General features: G+C 42.2%; 1 protein-coding gene and 1 pseudogene across 2 annotated transcripts; both read right to left on the reverse strand.

Annotated features, from left to right (window-relative positions):
• Window positions 1-601: 601 nt before the first annotated feature.
• Window positions 602-3,051, reverse strand: MEF22 (mitochondrial editing factor 22). The gene has a single exon (XM_089997819.1). The coding sequence runs from the start codon at window positions 2,957-2,959 to the stop codon at window positions 764-766; it is 2,196 nt and encodes a 731-aa protein (XP_089853945.1). The 5' UTR covers window positions 2,960-3,051; the 3' UTR covers window positions 602-763.
• Window positions 3,052-10,716: 7,665 nt separating this feature from the next.
• Window positions 10,717-11,633, reverse strand: LOC149846004 (thaumatin-like protein pseudogene; annotated as a pseudogene). Its single transcript, XR_016430237.1, has one exon. The product of XR_016430237.1 is annotated as a thaumatin-like protein pseudogene (transcript).
• Between the last annotated feature and the right edge of the window lie 11,989 nt (window positions 11,634-23,622).

Consider the following 23,622-nt stretch of genomic DNA (forward strand, 5'->3'; position numbering starts at 1 on the left):
TGAGAACCGGGAAGCTAGCACCTCCAATTTTGTTTTTTTGTTTCTTTTTTTTCACTGAGTGCACATAAGGTGTAAAGTTCAAGCACACAGAATCCTATGAGAACAATTCATCTGTCTAATGACATGATATTAACGTTTTCAAGTGCATGGGAGATCATGGCTTCAGTCCATTCCAGGCATGCATCAAATTCGACATGACCATATAACAGACTCGACAGAAGATAAGAGAATCAAGAAACAGGCACACATCCAATTCGTCATGACCATATAACAGGCTCGACAGAACATGAGAGAATCAAGAAAGACCATAAATCCAGCAATCTGTCTAATGACATGATATTAACGTTTGTGTGAATGGGAGATCATGGCTTCAGTCCATTCCAGGCATGCATCAAATTCGACATGACCATATAACAGACTCGACAGAAGATAAGAGAATCAAGAAACAGGCACACATCCAATTCGTCATGACCATATAACAGGCTCGACAGAACATGAGAGAATCAAGAAAGACCATAAATCCAGCAATCCTAATGACAAAAAAAAATGATTTATTTACTATCAGAAGTTAAGTAAACCTTATGACAATAAGGAACACGGTGAAAAAGAATCACAGGTATAACAGATGATAAGAAGAAACGTTGAAATGTACATGTTCAAATTCAAGAAATTATACTGTGTTGGCATCTCTATGAATTTTAAATAAATAACATCACAAGGTAATCAAAGTACAAACAGTATCTACTAGTGTGAAGAAGCTCCTTCACCAATAGTCTCTACAAGAACAGAATCCGTCCTTGAAGTGGTGGAAACGGTTTGCATCTCGAACGATTATTTCTCTTTCTTCTATTTTGGATATGAGCTTCGTTGCAGAGTGGCAGTTAACACATGCACGGAGGTTCTTCGTGATCCGGAGTGTTGCTCCAGGAGCTGTACTGATAAGACCAAAAGCAATTGCTATCATCTCGCTATGGTTACAGAGCATCTCTTCCTTTTCTTCATTGTCCAAGTCATGTAATACAGAGTCTGTATGAGCTATATATCCAGCTTCCTTCAACTTCGTCTCCAACTTTTCAAGCATTGCAAATATTTCCTTGGACCTTGGATGCGAATCGTCCCCGACCCTGAAAACCTGAAGCTTACCATTTATCTCTATCAAACTATATCCAAGTGCCTTCACCAGGCCTCTCTCTTTCATCAATATCCTAACCTTGGCTACATCACCCCATCTACTAGCAGCAGCATAAAGGTTTGATAATTGCACATAATGTCCTGCATTTGTAGGATCAACTGCAAAAACACGTTGTGCAGCATATTCACCAAGTTCTACATCACCATAGATCTTGCAGGCACTCAGTAGAGCTCCCCACACAGTGACAGCAGGTTCCATCGGCATCTTCTTGATGAATTCATAAGCATCATCCAAGTACCCAGCCCGACCAAGAAGGTCGACCATGCATGCATAATGCTGGTGCCTGGGCTCGATTCCGTAGTCTCTTTTCATGCTGTGGAAGTACTCCCATCCCTCTTCAACAAGTCCAGAGTGATTGCAAGCTGATAGGATGCCGACGAACGTTACATCATTCGGCTTAATCCTTTCGAGCTTCATCTGTTTATAAAGAACAAGGGCCTCCTGACCATGGCCATGCAAACCATACCCCATGATCATTGCCGTCCAAACCACCACATCCTTTTCTGGTACCATGTCAAAGACTCGGCGAGCATGAGCTATACTTCCACACTTTGCATACATATCAATCAGAGCAGTATTTACAAAAACATCAGATCTATGTTCACTCCCTTCAACATAATCACACATCCACCTGCACAGTTCCACTGACCCTACCTGTGCACAAGCTAGTATCGCAGCACGCACGGTGACTGAATCAGGTCTTATATGTAAAGAAAGCATTTCCTGGAACAGCTCAACAGCTTCATTAGCATAACCATTTTTTGCATACCCAGAAATCATGGCATTCCACAATATTATACCAGGCGACGCTACCTGATCAAACAATTTCCTTGCGGTCTCTACTTCCCCACATTTGGCATACATTGCAGTTAAGGATATCAAAATGTCTGATTCAGATTCAAAACCACCCTTAATCACATAGCCATGAATAGATTTCCCTTGTTGCAGTCCCTCCACATCAGTGTAAGCCCTCAGAATGCTCACAAGAGCAATGCAATCAGGCTCTACATTGGAATGTTGCATTTTTCTAAAGATTTGCAGAGCATCCAGCGGATGTCCATTCTGTGCATAACCAGAAATTATAGACGTCCAGGACACAATAGTTCTGTCATGCAGCCTATCGAACAAAGACCGAGCATGATTAACCCAACCACACTTAGCATACATGGTTATAAGGCCATTCTGCACGAAGACATCTGATTCAAATCCAAGCCTGAAAATCTGACCATGAATTTCTCTGCCCCTTCTGATATCCCCCAGACCACTGCAAGCTTTGAGAACGTGAGGAAAAGTGAAACCATCAGGCAGGACACCATCTCCTTGCATTCTGCAATACAATTCAAGTGCATCCTCCAAGCGGTTATACCGGGTATGCCCTCTAATTATCGCATTCCAAAGGAAAACATTTGGTTCAGACGTTTCATCGAACATTTGGCGCGCATGACCAATCTCACCAAATTCAGAAGAGGCGTGTACAAATTTGGTGGTGATGAAATTACTCTGCTGCAATCCCAACTTGACGATGCGGGCATGAATTTGAACCAAATCTCTCACGCTTGCACAGTCGTCTAAGAGTGAAGTGTAGGTGGTGAAATCGATGGGCTCTCGGAAAGGAAAGGTGAGAGTGCGCTCATGGTCGTCAAGAAACAAAGGCAAGGATGAGTAAATTCTAAGACAGAATCCGGAAGTGGGTATGCGGGAAACCAGGCTAAATGAAGAAACAGAAGTGAGAAGTGACCGGTATGCAAGAAGAAGAGGAGAAGCCATCCATGTTAGTCGTTAATAAAACTCTTAAGCTCGCTTCCCGCTATTCCATGTTTGGATTAAAGTTACTTTGAGCACTAAGACGGTTAGAGTTGATTGGGATAGCCTTGGTTGTAGACTGGAATTCTTTTTCCAGTCTTAACGAACCTTGCATCAGAATTAGCCTCACTGTACGCGTATAGAATAGATAGTCCATTTCTGAGTTGGTTTCATATGACCATTTTGACCCAAGTCAATAACTCCCTCTTTATGTGGTACTGAACGCCACCGATAAATACGTCAAATTCTCTTCTTCTTCTTTTTCTTCTCTGGGAGGGCAGAGGCCGACAAGGTCTCCACCCTCGTCCCGTGTCAAAATCAAAATCTGAACCTCCATCCCTGCATGGGGATGGATTTTAACCTCCACCCCGCCTCCATCCCCGTTTCACGTCCTTCATCCCTGGTCCAAATGGGGGCGAGGCAGGACACCGTTTCTCCTTGGTTTATTGTTATCCCTTAAAAGGATTGGGGATGGGACGGGACCGGACAGGGCAAGGTGGGGATCGAGATGGGGACAGGGCGAGATGGGGGAAAGCGTAAGTTCATCCCGGCACGGGGATGGATTTTAACCTTCATCCCTGCCTCCATCTCCGTTTCATGCCCTTCATCCCCGGTCCAAACTGAGCGAGGGGGGGGGGGGGGGGGGGTGGAGCCCCGTTTTCCCCCGATCCACTGCCATCCCTAATTAAATCTCAGACCGAGATTCAAAAGCAACATCAGATTTATGTACCATAGGGGGGCGTTAGGTTCATACATTTTCCTATGAAAAAAGGTCTCTTAAATATGGGCATCTTAGGTAGAAAGGGTGAAACCAACTTCTCTTTATATATGGTGGGGTTCACGTAATAAAACAAAAAAAAAGCAGCTTTTTAATCAAAATGGCTTCCTATCTTTTCTTTGGGAGAAGCACTCTCTCCCCTAAGGGCAGGTTTGAAAGCAAGAAAAACGCAAAGAAAAAAAATGGGTATAACAAGTTTTGTTATGATCATTTTTCTAAATGAAAATTTGTGCACTTGTTTGTGTAGCATGAGAAAAATAAAAAAGAAAATGTTAGAAAAATGAAGGGAAGAATAAGAGGAATTGGTGGTGGTGGTGGTTTTTCTTCACAGTCTTCTCTCTTCTGGGTGTTGGCCCATCGATGGCCCCATCCATGACATTCTCCCTCCTCTTCTTTCGGTCTGTTCATGACTCTCACCTACCTCGGCCTCCCACACTTCCACTCTGAAGAGTCCATAGGTGCCGCCACCACCATGCTCATGTATCTGCAGGGCCTGACAGTTGGTTCAGCCTCATCTTCTCTACCCCTCTCTTTGTCATGCCCGAAGACACGAAGCCCTCCAAGCTCCACCTCTTTTTCTTTGCCTCCAAATCTCAACGGTGGTGGTGGTGAGATGGAGAGAGAGCCTACAAAATTTATCTGTTCCTCCACTTTTAGAGGAATGTTTTCTATAAAAAAGTGTACTTTAAAAGAAACTCATTTAGGTAAATTTTTTCTTGTTTGGAAGGGTAAAAAAATTTGTACAAATTTTTCACTTTGTATTACTTTTTCTACATCTTTTTCACTTCCAAACGTGCCCTAAGTGTCTCATTCGAAGGAAAGTGATATCCTTTGAGTGAGAGTGCACTAATCGCTCGGTCATGAAACAATCAATTTTTTTTCTTACGAAATCAGTAAACATTAGATTTTTTTATTCAACTAGAAATAAAGGATGGGAGATCCCAGAAGATTGCTTCTGATCTCATATTGCAAACAGATAGGATATGGTCAGACATCTCATCCAAGTCCAATATATTATTTTTCATATTTGAATCTTTAGTAAATTCAAATGTACATTCAGATCGGACTCGGATCTATTAAATTGAACTACATTTGGATTCGAGCTGAATTTGAATCAATATTTTAAATCGGATCTAGAATAGAACCGAATCAAAATCCAACTCAATTACATTTTTTACCAGCAAATAGCTTGTTGTTGTTCTATTTTTTTTAGTTCAATACAATCATGTTTATTTCATATTTGGATTCAATCGTACATCATCGAGTCTTATGCATATTCTAATTTGAATTAGATCTATTTAATAAATTTCGAATTTAGTTTCAGGTTTGACATAATTACCCTTGAATCCGACCCATTTTCACCTCAATTGATATAAGAGGAAACCAAAGAAACATTGCAAGGATGATGCAGGTCAATAGAGGTGATATATCTCGCCGCTATTGCCCTATTTCTCGCTGTTATAGTCCTATAGCATGCAGCAATAATTTTATCCCCGAACACCAGCGAAAAATCTCATTGAAACAAAAAACACCAATAGTGGCATGACAATCTTTAAAAGCGAGATCTCTGGCTCGCCGTTATAGGCTACCTATAGGTTATAATAGGGAGGTACTATTCTTGCCATTATAGGTTATAATGGAGAGACCCCTACTTACCGTTATAAGCTATAATGAGAAGCTTTAACTCATCGGTATAGACTATAGTGGTGAAACAGGTTAAACAGAAATCTTGTTGTTATAGGCTATAAACCTACAAACAAAAAACCAAAAATTAATTAAAAAAAAAATTACATTCTACAAAAACTTACAACAAACATACACTTCAAATAAGTTTTCAAAAATACACACTCCTACGTCCTCTTCAAACCTGCAACAAATATACTTTAAATACAAACTTTCAGCCTCCTCTCCAAGCTTGTAACAAACCTATATATTTCTAATATTAACATAAATCAAATTTTAATTTGTGTCATGGATGTACACAACAAACATATACACTGGTTAATTGTGTACCAGGATATGTCAGAAATAAGAAAAAGAGAAGTTAGTAACAAGGATTTATAACATTGCTTAATAATATGACTAGTTGGCCATAATAAATAAAAAATACAGATATGGATTGTCTTATAAACCCAGTCTGGCTTGGGTCTAATTTGTAGGCCCTAGCCCAGCCTGTGGCAGGCTAGGTGAGGTTGCGTGGCCCATTGCCCACCTCTACACATGGCTAAAAGCTTAGGGATATGAACGGTACATTGGGTTAGATATGAAACCAACCCAATGTGTTTGGTTGGATTCCAAAAGTAGTTTCGGATCAGACTATTCATTCAGGTCAGATATGGTTGGTTGTTTTCACATCCAAATCTGAATTTAAATCATCCCTAGAGGTTGCCCCAAGTAGATATTGCACCGGGCTAATTCTCTACTGTCAAAATTAGTCAGAAGTTAGCCCAACAATTAACACCGAATAATGAGTAAACTTTATGATCAAGACCATCAAGCTTGTTAGGTCACACCAATATCAAGATGCTCAACATGTAACACTGTAGAAACCATATACAACAATCACCATTGTTTCTGAGTCCGAGTAAAATCTTCAGATCAGGATGGATGAGTCCACATTATGGTTTTTTATTAATTGTTAATATTTGTAGTTTTTAATTTTTTGATATTCATCAGAGAAACCATCCTCAAGATCAGAGGCCTATCCTGGCTTTGCCTGCTGTACTTACTGTCGTTGTCTTATCCTGTAGGTTTAGGCTTCGTGGTGCGCAAGAAGAATTATTGAAAAACCCCTAAACCTGGACCACCTGTCTAGCGGCTTAGGTCCAATCTCACTGCACCAAACCCCTTTGGGACTTACAATGCTTGTAGTTGCAACTTGCACATCCCTTGCCAAAAGGTCGAAGGTAGGCGTACTCCTTGGTTATGTAAGGGAGAACCTGAGGTTTTTACACCAATGAGCTGGGTGAATGAAATAGTTTTTCTCAATTATAAAAAAAGAGTAAATATAAAAGAATAAAGCTCAAAATCTTGTTGAACACGGTTCGAGACACCCGAATCTCTCTTGATTTTCCTTTGTCAAAGAGAGAGGATCACGTCAGAGCTGCCTTGGATATCGTTCATCTTAAAAATGAACGGACACCCATCAAAACAGTGAACAAGCTTATTGTGAGCCGTTCATTTTGAACCATTCAGATGCCGTTCATCCTGAACACGAAAGACATTGAAAAAAAAAATGGGCATCTCATTCATACAGGTTTAAGATGCTGATGATCTTGAGATCAACGGCATCGAGGAGTGCTCTGACGGCACACTCAATAAAAGAGTAGGCAAAAGGCTGCAGGTGCAAAGTTCTGAAAGACCATGCACAACCAAGGTGACTCGTCTTTGCCTGCGCCGGTCACAAGTGATCAATTGATTGGCATCAACTAGCCAAGGCCACAGTAAAAAGATAGAGCTTAAAAGTAACCACAAAGAGCAATGTCACCATCCTGCATGAGAAGTGAGAAAAAAGAAGTCAAGCAAAAAGCAAAAGCAAAAAAAGAAAAGCGCACACTTCACGTGAAGTAAAGAAAAAATAGCAGACTGTGCAGCAGAGTTCCTGTTTGTCTCATCTTCCTCCATCACACCTTGCTAAGCTAAGCATTGCATCAGGATGCCCGCAAAACGCACAGGAAGTCTGATACCTGGAGCACCTTTCATTGCTAAAATAATGCCTGATTCATTTGACTCACATGATCAGTCAGAAAAATCTGCAGGCCCATCTATTTTATTGAGTCAGTGAGCTCTAAACTCCTTGAAGCTAAGCTAAAAAATTATCCATGTCTCATATCTGCCCATTAATTAACAAGCCATAAAACCATGAACATGGATACAGAACGAAATATCCTTTCTAGACGCAGTGATTTATCAGTGTTTCAAACCTTGGGTGCTGGACAAACATCTAGAGGCCAGAAACATGTAACAATCTTAAAATACTTCTTGGAAAAATAATGGCTACCCTCGAGTGCACTGTACCCTATAGTGCAATAGCCCGTTCCATCACATTATCTTGATTTGTTTGTGAATCAATAACTTGGATATGATTTTTATAGTCTATTTGGTCAAAAACATATTTTAGATGTGTCTGATCATTCTATAGGTGCATTTTTTTAAGGCTTCAAAATTCAATGGTCAACAATGTGCAAATTTTTTTGCGATTGAGAAAATCATATTTTTATGTTTAAACTACTTTATCAAAAGAGTATTTCCTAGTAAATGGACTATGAACACATCTCTTAGGTCAAAGTAAAGAAATAAAAGTCACACCTATGAAACAACAACAACAACAACTACACCTTCATCCCAAAACAATTGGGGTCGGCGATATGAACCAACAAAGAAAATCACTCTGGGTCTTCCACATGAATCCTTCTCCTCCATTCATTTCTATCCAATGCCATGTCCTCGGTGAGGTTCAAAGCATTCATATCCTTTCCTATCACCTCCATCCATGTCTTCCTAGGCCTACCCCGACCTCTTTTAACTAATATATTTTTCCATTTCTCCATCCTTCTAACTGGAGCATCATTAGGCCTTCGTCGAATATGTCCAAACCACCGTAAATGATTCTCTCTCATCTTATTTTCAATGGGTGCAACGCCTACCTTCTTACGTATCTCCTCGTTCCGAATCTTATCTTTTATTGTATTTCCACACATCCATCTCAGCATACGCATCTCAGCTACACTCATTTTTTGAATATGATGTCTCTTGGCAGCCCAACATTCCGTACCATATAGTAAAACGGGCCTAATAGTCGTCCTATAAAACTTTCCCTTCAACCGCAATGGCATTCTACGATCGCACAACACTCCAGTTGCACTCTTTCATTTCATCCACCCAACCTTTATCCTATGATTTACATCTCCATCAATTTCTCCATACTTTTGAATGATAGATCCCAAATATTTGAAAGAATCATCCACCGGTATTTCTTGCTCACCAAGCTTCACTACACTCCCATCTCTATTTCGTTGCTTACTAAATCGACATTCCATGTATTCTGTCTTACTCTTACTCAACTTAAAACCTCTTTCTTCCAATGTCTGTCTCCATAATTCTAACTTAACATTAACCCCAGCTCTAGACTCATCAATCAAAATAATATCATAAGCAAACAACATACACCACGGTACATTTTCTTGAATTGATCTCGTAAGCTCATCTATCATAATATCAAATAGGAAATAACTTAAAGCAGATCCTTGATGTAACCCGACAACTCACACCTATGAGTTTTAGCTAAAAAGTAGGATGGTCTAGGGCATAGACAATATTTTCCCATATTTGAAAATGGTTGTGTAAGAAACATATTGTTTGTATTAAGTGCAGCTACACATTATTAATCTATTTCCAGAAAGTTACATGTACTCTTATTGGTTATTAATGAAAATATGATTATGCTGTCAGACAGTCGCATTTTTCTAAGAGAAATGCCGAACACAAGAAAATCTCAAATACCAAGAAGCCGAACACATGAAGTTCTCAAATTATCAAGAAGCCTTATCTGGCACAAAAATTTGTGCATTAAGCACACCCGATCGCCCTCCATCAGGCATTGGGCCCCACAACTGACAGGGCCGTCCACATGATGGAGGGTGATCAGGTGCTTAATGCATAAATTATTGCACCTGATCTTTCACGCTCGAACCTATGCACCCGTGGGTGGCGTCAAGCAGTCAACTTTGTGCAATCAAGGAATAATTTATGCAAACTTAATGCGTGGTGGGGTTGAGCTGAAGACCCAGATCAAACCCTAGCTCACAGTTGTGTCAGTAGCTTTTGGAGGTGGGCAGGGTGGTCCTGGGGCTCCCTCACTTGGGCCGGGTTCCATGTCATAAAGAAAAAACTGGGGTGCCGGTTAGAGTCTATTGTAACAATACTGCAACTAAGTTACCAAAGAACAATAAAAAGTAGTTTTATTGGGCGTTTTACAAAGGGCAAGCTTTGATTCCCACAGAACGAGCAAGAAGTGCTATGAATCTTAGGCAATTGATGGACAATATATCGCTGAAAACGTGCGAGTGCTTGAATCATAAGTGATAACGCTGAATAAAGACACGAGGACAGCTAAACACAAATTTGTAAACATTTTCACTCCCATCCCCCATGGACCATTTACTACTACTACACCATTGGTTTCTACTTTTGGAGCACGGTAAAAATCGATGCAAAAGGACACCACTGGTCAAATATCACCTCGGGATTAGCAGATGCAGCACTGCTCAAGATGCACGCTGATCAATGATTCTCAAAATAGAGAATGAAAGGCTCGACCGAATTGCCAGTCAACATATGTCTACACAAATTTGAATCTATCAGAACCCTTTGTTCCAAAGACTGCAGTTCGGTTCACAATTTCTCTAGGAGGGCCAATCAAACGAACCTTGATGAACCAAACGAGTCAAAATATCCTCCATAGATTTGTCAGAGGATTTATAGCCGGGATGGGAATTTATGCAATTGGTAAAAACTTGGTTAAGCTACCTTGGTGGTGTAGCAACTGTTTGGGAGAATGGCGTTGAAGAGGCAGTTTGTGCACTTGGAAAGGGAGATGCGACCCTCTTCCCCTTTGTTTTTGCACTAAAAAGCATGGAATTGCTAAGAGGTAGTAGCTGTCAAATGCAGGAAACCGGCAGCTGCAGCTTTTCCAAATGCATGAACTCCCTCCTACTGCCATTTTCTAAACAGAGCCCAAGTCTCATGTCAATGTAACCCGAGTTTCTATGGGCCTTAAGTTGCGAACCGAGCCAAACTCATCTAGCCAATGTCCTCCCAGCCCTAACCTAAAACAAACACGCCAACTAACTCATTCTTCACCAATCATCAAACAAATGCGTTGCTCACACACACAAACACACACACACACACACACACACACACACACACACACACACAGAGGTAAACTCAAAAACTGATATACGTATACCATGCAATTTCAGTACATTCCCCACTTAACAAAAACATAACCTTAAAACACAGAGACGTAGACACCATTCTCCCCAACCTAAACTATTAAGATGACCCTACTCGCTCACAGATGCGGGCAGAAGGTAATGAGGTAGCTCCCACCACTGCAAGTAGCAATGCTGGTAGGGTCATCATATGCGTAAGAGTAGGCTCTGGGGCAGGCTTCCTTGAAGAGGCGTGAGTAAGAGGTGGGCTTGCAGGCCTGCGGGGTGCCGTAGTTACCGGTGCAGCAGTACATGGGCGAGTTGAAGGCCGAGCAGGCGCTCTTGCACGCCACCACCCTGTTGTCAGGAGACCTCACCTGCAGTCCCGACGGGCACACCTGGTTCAGGTCCCTCACGCACCCGGCGTAGCTGCATTTCCCGCTCCCCCTGAAGGGAGCGATCGACAGGGCGAGGTTGTACCCGTCCACCAGGCTCACGTCGTAGAAGTCCTGCTCCCCCAGAGTGATCTCCGCCAGCGTCGCCGGCGGAGCGCCGCCGAGGCCGTTGCAGTAGAGCCCGCCGCAGTCTCCGGTAGCACAGCGGCCGTTCCCCTTGGCGTTGAAGAAGCAGTCCTGGCGGCCCCAGATGCGGCCCGACCAGCCCGGTGGTGCGCTGAGGGAGACCGCCTGGTTGGCCAGAAGACGGAAGCCTCCCCTCGCGAGAAGGGCCTTCCCTGCGCTAGGCTGAATGCCGGGCCACACGGTGTGTGGGCATTTGTTGTGTAGAGTGAATGTGGTTCCTCCGACTCCTCCCAACAAGCCTACAAGGAGGAACAAGAACAGTGGTTGGAAAGATAAGGAGGATTTGAAGCTCATCTCTCTCTCTCTCTATAACCGTATCTCAGCCTCCCACCTCCCCACCACAACACAACATGATATGAAACGAGTGGGTTATATATAAGATGATACGGGTGAAACCAGCAGATGGGGAGGTGGGAAAAAGCTGAATAAAGTAATAATGAAAAGCGAAGTAAAGGTTGGATGCAAATGGGGTGTTTGGTTGTAGTGCGGCAATATGGCAGGGGAGTCTGCAGACCCGAGGTTGTCTTTTAGTTCGAAAACAGCGAAATGTAAATGAAAGAATTACATGAATGGCAAGTCATAGCTGGTCAGTAGAGTGGGACGAGAGGGAAGGGGGCCAGGGTACGAGAGAGAGAGAGAAAGAGAGAGAGAGAGAGAGGAATTGTATTTGTAAAAGACGAGGGGGTGTTTAACCTGAAAAGACAAGGTGCAATATGATTGCACAAATATTTGTGCATTAAGCACATGATCAACCTCCATCTTGGGGATAGGCCTGTCAGTTGTGGGGGCTTTGCACTCTATATGGACTCGTGTTTAGCAGCATCTTTGAGGTCATCGACTTAGAAGTGAAGGCCCCCGCGATGTAGCTTCGAAAAATTGCAAACACTGAAAGGAGGTCTTTTAAGCGCACAAACAATGCATAGCACACGCGCACGAGCGAAAGCAAGAGTACGCGCATGCACAAACACAAAGAGAGCAAAGAGACAAGGATGCAAAAAGCTTATTTATAGATACTTGAAAGCAAAGTACATCAAAAAAGGAAAAGAGGGTTCGAATACACTGGGTTCTTAAGCTAGAAGGTCTTGTGAGGGCACTCTAGAGTGCCAAAGAGGTATATACGTCAGAGCAAAAAGGTGAAAAATGTGGCGGTCCAGAACATGCTCCCCCACCTAAGTTGGCCCCATCCTCGACGCCAATTGTTCATGGTAGCTTTCTACAAGTTGTCGATGCTGAAACATGTTGCTGGCCTTCTCTCAGGTGGCTTCACATTTTGACAATCCCTTCCACTGCACTAAGTACTTTTTGACTTCCCCTAAATAGTTGTTGGAATGGTTGAGGATGACCTCTACCTGGTATACTGACGGTTGAGGGAGCCCACTACGGGATCAGAGCACGTTGAGGCATGCTCCATCGAGGATCTCCTTGATCTTTGTGGAACAACTTCAGGTTACATATGTGAAATACCGGATGCACTTGAAAGTTTGCTGACAAGTCCAACCGGTATGCCAAGTTTCTCACACGTTTGATAATGATGAAGGGGCCATCTTACTTGCGATTAAGGCTTCGGTGGTGGCCCCGAAAGATAGTTGTGCGGTCAAGAAAGATCTTGGCCAACACTTTGTCTCCAACACAAAATTCTGCTGGACGACGCTTCTCATCTGCCCATTTCTTCATGCACTTGGTCGCCTTGTTTAGGTATGCCTTCGCCAACTCTGTCTGATCTTGCCAGTTCCTGACGAACTGGTATGCATAAGGTGCTTTGTCACGTCCTCGCACAACAAGGGAGTGTAGAGTCTGCGACTGTTGTTCGGTTGCGACTTCAAATGGACTGTGATCGGAGGACTCGCTCTTTTGAAGGTTGTAGTAGAATTGAGCCGCATCAAGTAAATCAACCCAATCCCTTTGGTTGGAACTGACAAAGTGCCGCACGTATTCCTCTAGCAGACCATTTCTTCTCTCTGTTTGTCAATCGGTTTGGGGGTGAAAACTTGTGTTGAAATGCAAGTTTATCCCCATTAAGCAAAACACTTCTCACCAAAACTTGCCAGTGAAACGTGCATCACGATCGCTGACGATGCTCTCAGAAATTCTTCAATACTTAATTATGTTCCGCATGAACAACTTCGTAGTATCTGCAGCTGAACAGGTGGCAGGGGCAGGCACGAAGACAACATACTTCGAGAACCTATCCACAACCACATAGATCGAACTACAGCCTTGTGCTTTCGGCAAGCTCACAATAAAATCCATGGTTATGCACTCCCACGGATGACTTGGCACAAGTAGGGGCTCCAGTAGTCCATCGGGTCTCTGATTGATGGGCTTGTCTTGTTGGCAAATCAAGCAAGTCTGCACATAAGCATCTACATCATCGCGCATCTGCGGCCAGTAGAATGTGCATTCTAACAATGTTAAGGTCCTCTGTTGCCCTGGGTGACCCGCCCAGGTAGTATCATGACACTCGTGCATCAAGCGCCTCCTCAAGGTATCCTACCGCAAAATATATAGACGGTCGCCCGCTATGCCGAGTAAATCGTCCTCTAGCCAAAATCTCTGCGTCTTTCCTTCCTTCACCAATGCGATCAATTGTTGAGTCATCGAGTCACTTTTTGAAGCTTCTCGCACCTGTTCGAGAAGATCGCTCGTCGGTTGGCTGACACTGCCGTCCCAAGTGAGCAAAGTTGCAAGTTCCGCCTTTTGACTCAAGGCGTTGGCCACAACATTGGTCCTGTCTGGCTTGTATTCGAGGATCATATCAAATTCTGCCAGCGTGCTTGCCTAGGACTCAACTTCTTCTGAGTCTGAAAGTAGCTTATCGCAACGTTGTTAGTGTGCACAATGAACTGCGACCCCAAAAGATAGTGCCTCCATGTGCAAAGACAGTGCACGACCGTCAACATCTCGCACTCGTGCATAGTGTATTGACGCTCAGTGTCGTTCAACTTTCTGCTTTCAAATGCGATAGGGTATCCTTCTTGGAGCAACACTCCACCAATAGCGAAGTCAGACGCATCGGTCTGCACTTCAAATGGTTTCTGACAGTCGAGTAACTTCAGCACTGGCTCCTCTGTCAGGGCATGCTTCAACCTATCAAAAGCCTTCTGGCAAGCATCAGACCATAGCCATGGTCTGTCTTTCATCAACAGATCTGTGAGCGCTGTAGTGATTTACGAGTATCCCTTGATGAAGCGTCAATAATAATTTGCAAGCTCCAAGATGGAGCATAACTCTGGAACCTTAGAGGGTGGCTCCCATGCTTGAATAGCCTCAATCTTCCTGTGGTCCATTTTGAGAGTGCCTCCTCCCACAATATGCCCAAGAAAATGGACTTTCTTTTGGCTTAATAGGCACTTTTCTCGCTTGACATACAACTCGTGGTCCTTTAGAGTCTGAAACACAATCTGAAGTTGTTGAACATGCTGCTCCATCGAGTCACTGTACACCACTATATCGTCCAGGTACACAACGACAAACTTGTCAAGGTGCTGGTAGAAGATCTTATTCATTAAAGTTGAAAAGGTAGTGGGCGCGTTCGTCAAGCCAAAGGGCATGACAAGGAATTCGAACACCCCATATCGTGTTACACAGGTAGTCTTTGGCTCATCCCCTTCTGCAACTCTGACTTACCAGTAGCCAGATCTCAAATCCAACTTAGAGAAGACCTTCGTCTTTCCAAGTTGATCAAACAAGTCTGCGATTAAAGGAAGCGGGTACTTGTTCTTTACCGTCATTTTGTTTAGTGCCCTATAGTCGACGCACAACCGCTTCGACCCATTATGCTTTGCTTGAAACAGCACGGGTGCTTCAAAGAGAGCTTTGGATGGTTGGATGATCCCTGCTTCGAGCATATCATCCAATTGTTTACGTAATTCCTACAGGTCAGGAATTGTTATGCGATAAAGATCCATTATGGGTGGCTGTGCACCTGGTACTAGTTCAATTTGATGGTCTACCTTATGCCTCAGAGGTAGCTTCTTCGGCATCTCAGTGAGCATAACATCGCCAAACTTCTTCAATACTGGCGCTAAAGCCTCTGGGACATCCACGGCTTCTTATGCCTCGTCCGTAGTGCGGATTGTGACAAGCAAAGTCTTGTCACCGCTTTTCATGCCTCTCTTCAACTGGAGCATAGACACCAAGCGCTCATAGGGCTTCCCTGCTATCGCAGTAACCATGCAGGGCTGATTCTCACTCTCAAAGCTGACAACGTTGAGGTGGGGCATCAACACTGCCTTGTTGCTTCTTAAGAATTCCATCCTGAGGATGACTTTAAAATCATCCATAGGTGCGACTGATAATGTGATCATTCTCGACCAGTTATGGATCCACACTGATGCATCACGAGCGACGCCGTAAATGGCCTTAGCCTCTGAATTAACTGCTTTCATCCAGCACTCTTTTCATTCCCACTGTAATCTTAACCATTCTGCTTCTTTACGTGAGATGAAGTTATGTGTGGCGCCAGTGTCTACTAATGCCTTGGTAAGCCTTCCATTGAGCAAAAGTTCCAAGTACATCAATTCTTTGCATATTGTTGGTTCCGCAACAACTGCGACCTTTACTGCATTCATCATCTACATTGCGCCAACTGTTGGCGCCTCTGCAGGTTGATCTTCTTTCTCACCTTGAACAACATTCACAGCTCGAGGTGCGCGGTTATCTCCATTTCCTTGACCGTGGTTTCTGTTGGGAAATGTATCCTGCCAATGATCCCCATGGCAGATACGATAGTCACGACAACGATAATTGCCGCCTTGAAAGTTATTCCAATTTTGGTTATTGTTTTGGCCATCTTGTCGACCATGATTATGCTGGTTCCCCCGGCCAACATTTTGTCCTTGGTCATTCCTTCGGTTGTCACTTCGATTGTTGCGATCATTTTTTTACTGTCTGCCTTGAAATGCAGGGTCATTCTTATCAAGCTCGACAAGTTTTTCTGCAACCACCAGCGCCTCAGCTAGCGTTGCAGGGTCATGCCAAATGAGTTCTTGGTTTGCCCATTCTTGCAGCCCATTGCAAAAATAGAACAACTGATCTTGATCATCTATTCTCTCAACTTCCAGCATTATCGAAGAGAATGCCTTGATATAGTCATGCACTGACCCTGTCTGTTTCTACGCCAGCAACCTTTTGCGGGCTATTTTCTCTTGCTTTTTAGGTAGAAAGTAGTCTCGCAATTCCTTTTGGAGATCCTCCCATGAGACTATAGTAACCAATCCCCGTCGAACATCACTCAAGTGACGTCTCCACCAAAGAGTCGCTTCATCCGCAAAGTACATTGTTGCGGTCTGCAGCCTATCAGCGTCCTCCTCTATCCTCGCAACTTCTAAAAATTGGTCCATCTCGTAGATAAAATTCTCGAGATCCTTTGAGTCCCGCATGCCTTTATACTTTGCGGGCTCAGGTAGCATGTAACGTGGTCTATCCACGTATGTCGCAACGCTGCCAGCAGGGGGCAATCCTCAACTGTTGCTCCAACTATTCATTCTTTCGTCGGACAATATCCAATTCAGCAGCCATGATGTTGAACTGACCCAACAGATCATCAAATCTAGTGAAAAAGTTCTCCACTGAGTAGTTAAGTTTAGTGGCAAGACTTTCCACTGAGTCTTCCACTCCCTCTATTGCTGTCTTGATCTCTGCATTGAGATCATTAAAAGCGACACAAGTTCCATTAACCAACTTCTCCATGTTGGTCACTGTCTCAGTCAGCTCTGCAACATCGCGCGAGATGGCTGACACTCGATCATCGGCCATGAAATCTTCTTCAGTAGGAACCATACCACCTGAAGGGGTCATGGCATTCTTCTTTGGTGCCATTGTCACTCCCAATGTTGACAAGGCTCTGGTACCAACTTGTCACGGGCTTAGAAGCAAAGACCCCTGCGACGTAGCTTCGAGAATTTGCAAACACTGAAAGTAGGCCTTTTAAGCGCACAAGCAATGCATAGCACACACGCATGAGCGGAAGCAAGAGTACGCGCATGCACAAACACAAAGAGAGCAAAGAGACAAGGATGCAAAAGGCTTCTTTATAGATACTTGAAAGCAAAGTACATCAAGAGGGGAAGAGAGGGTTTGAATACACGGGGTTCTTAAGCCATAAGGCCTTGTGGGGGCACTCTAAAGTGCCAAAGAGGTATATACATCAGAGCAAAAAGGTGAAAAATGTGGCGGTCCGGAACAAGGTCATTGTCACACTATTAATTTTTCGCTTAGCCTATGTGCGGCCTGCACATTCAATCCCGAGCATACAACACCCTTCCTGCCTCTGACACCCGATTAAGAGACTGACATGTGCCACCCACACAAGGCTTTTGGTGTGAAAAGATTAAGGCAATCTTGAGACCAAACTCACAACACACTTATACAAATGGGGTAAGGACTCACTTTTGTCCACTTATTGCACAACACTTATTGCAATACTTTTCAATTTTTTTTCTCTTGCCTCTACAAGGTCCGAAGGGATTGTTATATTGGTCTCAATACACATCTTTGTACAAACAACTCTCAAGGTGACACTAAGCCTTACCACAAGTGGCAATCCTACCAACCCACTTATCCCACCTAGTGCGGTGACTTTCTACACACTAAGGTCACACCACCTACTTTAGCCATGAACTATCTTTCAACTCAGACTTTCCACCTCCAAGAAGCCCTCTGCATGTCGCCCCTAGTGTAAAACCCGTAAAATTTCGATAATTATCAAACTAAATAAAGGATAAAATCCTTTGAAATAAATACGATAAAATGATATATAGTCGATCCAAATGGATCTTGAAATCCAAATTGGATCCAGTATCTTGATTTGGGTACGATGAACGGAGTTGGATCCTGGATGGATTCGAAACCCAATTAGAATCCAATTGGATCGTAATGGATCCAAATAAGGTTGAATTGCGAACAAGATCCAAAAATCTAGTTAGAATGTTCAAAAGATCTAAAATATAGTTTTTATCCAACTCGTATTTGAGATTCGTCATGAACCAAATTCGTATACATATGAATTAATAAGGACCTATCATGCAACAAGAGGTGAAGTAGTGTTACGGTAAAAGGTCTTGCCTAGTCGAGAGGGAACCTGAGTTCAAATCTCAATAGCCTTATACCCGAATTTTTATAAGAGGATGTGTCTTTTGCCAAAAATGTCATTTCTGGAATTTTCGCCAAAACTTTAATAAAGGTTAAATATAATAACGTTGCAAGAAATTGCAATGAAATATGCAATGGCGCACTGGTGGGGCTCGTTACCCCTTGCAGAAGAGGACCCCAGTTCAAATCCCCGGGTGCACTAAGGATATTTTTGCGAAAATATTTTATAACCAACGAATTTTTTTAGTAACTCCTCATTAAGGCGACTTTAATAGAAAACACATTTTTTTTTTTGGGAAACCCAACCGTCCAGAAAGGGGACGCCTTCCTTCCATTTTTGAAATGGAAGGGAGTTTCAAGAATAGGTATTAATGGGAGTAACAAGGTGGGCTCTTAATGAGCATGCGTGGGATTGTGAAAAAAAAAAAAAACTTGAAAACTGAAAATTTCTTCTTTCAAGAGAAGTTAAAGAAGGGGCATTTTTTTTTTTTTGGAAAGACTGAACGTTGGGCCACCTTGGAAGCCCAACAGTCCAGCAATTTGGAAGGCTGCAATAAAAGCCATATTAATTATACGTTTTTTTTAGGAAACCCTACAACAACTAACGAGATACCTTGGAACCCAAGGCCTCTTGCTCTCTCTCTCTCTCTCACGCCCACCCTCGCTCAGCCCAGCCGTGAGGCATACATGGTTGCCTCCACCATTATTTCTCTCTTGTTCCAGTTTCCTACTCGTTTTTTTTCAAATTCTTCTCTCTCCCTCTCTCAGCCCAGCCGTGTGAGTTAACTTGGTGGCGCCCTCCACCATTGATTCAAGCGAAGGAAGGTTCGATAGTACTGAAAACCACCAACCGAGGTTGAAGGGAAGCACCGAGAAGGACGATACTTCAAAACCAACCTATCGGTTTTATTCAGATTTTTTATTTATCGAGAGGTAAGGAGATCGTATCTACATGCATGTGTTCGGTGCCCTGTAGCACAAGTATGTTGCAGCACCTTTCAATTTTTTTTAGTGCATCCCGTACCTGTATAGTTGATTAGGATCATGTGGTATGCGTAGACATGGGTAGTTCGGATATGTAAGACCATACACATATGTTGTACCGAAACTTGCAAAGTATATATTGAGTCATGGCTATTCAAAAACATAAATTTTTTACTTCTAGTTGACGTGTATGGGTTGGTCGATATAATCAGGAAGTTAAAATCTGCAATAATACGTTAGAACCGATTTACACATTTGATTTGTTTTTATAGAGTTGAACTAAAGGAAAATCGACTAAAAAGAAAAAAAAATATTGTTTTGGTTTACATCAGTAAGCCTTAGAATTAGCGTTGGGTTTGAAATAGTTAGGCAAGCAATCTGTCATAAAATGTTAATTTTTATGCATTATCGTCAGTTTTTGATGTCCAGCATAATATCAAATTTTATTTGTGTATCCTTGCAATTTTTGACAAATGAGATCCACAACATAGATAGAAGCTGCGTTATTTCTGAAACAGTCCACTAGGTATGAGTTGGCTCTATTAGGAAGTGAAATAAAACATGGAAATCAGAACCACACGACCTGCACACATGAATGTTAGAAAAAAAAATGTATTACTTCATGTTTGTTGGTCTTGCCTCTATAGTGAATGTTTAAAAATTTAATTTGAACAAGGCATGTTGTATTGGACATTAAACAATTATGCAGTGGCTGCTGATTTTTTTTTTGACAACACGTGGCTGAGATTTTTTTTATTGGTGAACTACATGGGTTAAGTTGGAAGATGCGCAGTACCCTGTTGGAAGATGCGCAGTACCCTACTGGGCGCTGCTGCCACTCAAGGTAGCAAGCCATCACCGATTCGATAAGCGGGTACATGCCATCAACGTGTGAGTTGAGCACGCTAAGTCTGAAACAAATGGTGAACCAGCTGGGGCTGATGGCGCTCAACCTATCACCTCGGTTCATGTGGCTCAATACTTGCCAAACACAACCAGCTGAGTCCACTATGTGGAGTAGGGTGGCAGCCACTGCTGCATCCTGGCAGGCACAATCAGCTGGGATCAAACGATCCCAGCTCCTCACTAGTAGCAAGTTACAAAAAAAAAAAAAGGAATGGTAGTGCCGTGTAGGGTATTGATGTCATCAACAAAAAGGAAAAGAACACTAGAGACATATGGTGCAGCATAGGCTTTAATTCATATCTTTGAATTCTTTCTTTTGCACATGTAGTTATGCATGTATAAAGATACTTACCAGAGTTTTTAATCTTTGCATATCTAAGAAACAAGATATCTATGCCAACAAAACCGTAGGAAACATAACCAGATGAAGCTAAATCCAACTTTCCACAAATATCCAACATGCTGGAAACGTGATTTGCAAAATGGTTCAGAGTCTATGTCATAGTCCTGCTACCATGGTGAAAAGCTAGTAAAATTTTCTGTAATCAGCTGCCAGGTATGCCACCGTGTGGTGGGACACGTTGTAGGTTAAAAACCAAGTGGTACTAACTGGTAGGCGTCTGCCTAAAGCCCTGTCTGCCTTGTACCAAGGTGACCAGCAAAGTGCAAAAATTCCATCGGTACTCAAATTGCACGGCTACAGTGGTCGCAGGGTTGCCACTGACTTGCCGTAGCCCAACTTTCTGGCACAGCGGGCTGGGATCAAACGATCCCAACCCCTCACTAACACCCAGTAACAAAAAGGGGTATGTCACCCTGTCAACATTCCTAGTTGTGGCTGCCATGAATTATCGGCTCGTTTATGACTCAGGGCAGCCCAAATACAATCTAAAGAGTATATACATACATAAAGATATACATATATGAGAAAACTAAAAGGTTCATTATGGTCTTATAAATGATAAAAACTTGAAGTTGAGAAACCTCAATTGTATACATATTCTGGTCTATTTGTCAGTCTTAAAGAAGTATAGAAATTTGAATGGTTGACCAGCATGGTGTACGCAGACACGCTTTTGCAAAAGTTACATTTTTGTACTGTTTGTTCCTAAAATGAATGTTTATCTCATTCTCGAGTTGTGCAATGCCAAATGTACTTGTTATTTTCCTACAATAAAATGTGTTATATTGAAATTTCACCATTATGCACATATTTAGAGTAGGTTTGAAAAACACTGATGCACACATACATTTGTAATGGCAAAAAGCTCACTTTAGTGCACATGTTTAAAAAAAAAAACATGATGTTTTATCATATGCTTATGAAAAGAAAGTTATGTGGCAATTAATGTAGTGAATGAATGAGATATCCATGACATATTCTTGTTGCACATGGTTTTTGTAAGTGATTGACATACAAAGGTTGTGACCAATGTTTCAATGCATAAATCGTCTGTTGCTAAATGTATATTTTTGTTATAATTACACAAATAAGAGAAAAACTACAAAGACATGATAGTACAAATTGAAATTGAGCATGTCAAATCCTTGTGATGCCATATGGGCACATATGATGCTAAGTAAATTGCATATAATTGAATCCTGATTGCATGTAAATGTTATGATATGTTGTTGTGCTAGTTGATCTATGCTTGTTCTACAAAAGTTTGCGTAATAAAGGATAATTTTCATGCCATGATCATGTGAAAGCTCAAAACCGCGCTTGCGGTCTTATGGGACCATTATAGTGCCAAACGAGCACTTATGAAAAGTTGTACTTGAGACATGCCTTATGAGTGCATGGTCAGTGGGGTACCACACGTTCACCCAAGCTCAGACATAAAACTTTAAAATGCTGAAAGTATGAGTACTCGGCACATAGTTGAGCCAAAATATTGGGAAAAAAAATCATGGTTGTTGCCTATTGGGCAGTTAATGGGCAAAGTGCATACACTGAGATCACCCCGAGTATGGGTTGGGATTTTGGAAATCCCCGGTTGTGCAATGACTTGCACACAAAATAAACAAGAATGAAAAATATGCACATCTAAAATAAAAATGAAGGGATTCTGGGTATACCTGAAAGATGGTATATGTTACTGGTTTCTCGGGATACTAGGTATACCTAACAACGGTATATGTTACTGATTTCCCAGGGCTCTGGGTATACCCGAAAGATGGTGTATGTTACTGGACCCATGGTCTACCTTGGAGAGGGTAGATGGTACAAACTCCGTGGGACATTTTAGTTTTGTGAGAGCGAGTCGTCTCACTCAGTCCCCAGTCCTCGAAGTTAGGGGACTAGGACTACCAATTCGTCCTAGGTGGTAGATTCAAGTCTTCTGCAGAAGTACAGGGTGCATCCTAATTTTAGTTCTAGCCATTGGGGAGTACTCTCTCGGTCGTGAACCGTCCCCTTTGGATATCCGTACGGCTAGTCACACGGGTTATAAAATAATAAACCCCCGTGTGGTCTCGGTCCGCTACGATGTCGAATGCCTGTGCGTACCCACAGGGTAATTAACAAGATGAAACATAAAGTTAGTGCATTAAGAAAGATCTTCAAGTAGTTGCATACTACTCGATGTTGAAATTGTGGGAGTAAGTTGTGACTCCTGTAGGGCATGATTCAAATTGGTTCTCCTTTACATCGAAATTGTGATAACTTATGAATGATGTGTTGAGCATTGATGTTTGTGCTTTATGCACACTTTACATGAAATGTTGTAGTTAAGTCAGGTGTACATCCACATTAGTTTCAATGTTGTTATATGAATATGGTCTATGCATATGATGAATCGTGCTTTGATGTTGATGGAATATATCATGAAATGCTTGACTTTATTGACTTGTACATTTATCAATTGTTAAATAGTTATTAGTTCTATCTAAACTTGTTGCACATGTACTTGTACACGTGACACTGTGCACACTCATATGGATATTATGCTTCTTACTCAGACGTGGTAGTCTGACTCCTTCTGATTTAATATTTTCAGGAAAACTATATGGCGAGCAATTGCAGTCGTCGCTGCGGACAGTGCTATGTGACCATATCTTCTTCGGATGTCCTGAGGATTTCTGACTTGTAATAAATATTCAAGTTGTAAATGATAACTTGTCGTATTTTAATGCAAGAATTTATTTTACTTAAATGTCTTGAGTCTGTGCTATTACTTGTAACCCGCCCAAATAATTTGACTAAGGATTTAATAAAGTTTTTCGCTGTTGTTTAGAAAAAAAAATTATTCCAAAATTTTCAAGTTAAATATTTGGGCTGTTACACCTAGCATGTCAGCCTCAAGCTTGACTTGTTCACCCAACTTCCTTGTGTTGCATGACTAAGTGTCT

Source organism: Nuphar pumila, chromosome 2, assembly GCF_984573655.1.
Source record: "Nuphar pumila chromosome 2, dmNupPumi1.hap1.1, whole genome shotgun sequence".
NCBI classification, from domain to species: Eukaryota; Viridiplantae; Streptophyta; class Magnoliopsida; order Nymphaeales; family Nymphaeaceae; genus Nuphar; species Nuphar pumila.

What these genes read in the sequence shown, in the direction of transcription:
- MEF22 (XM_089997819.1), bottom strand. Translation starts at nt 2,959, where the DNA reads ATGGCTTCTCCTCTTCTTCTTGCATACCGGTCACTTCTCACTTCTGTT.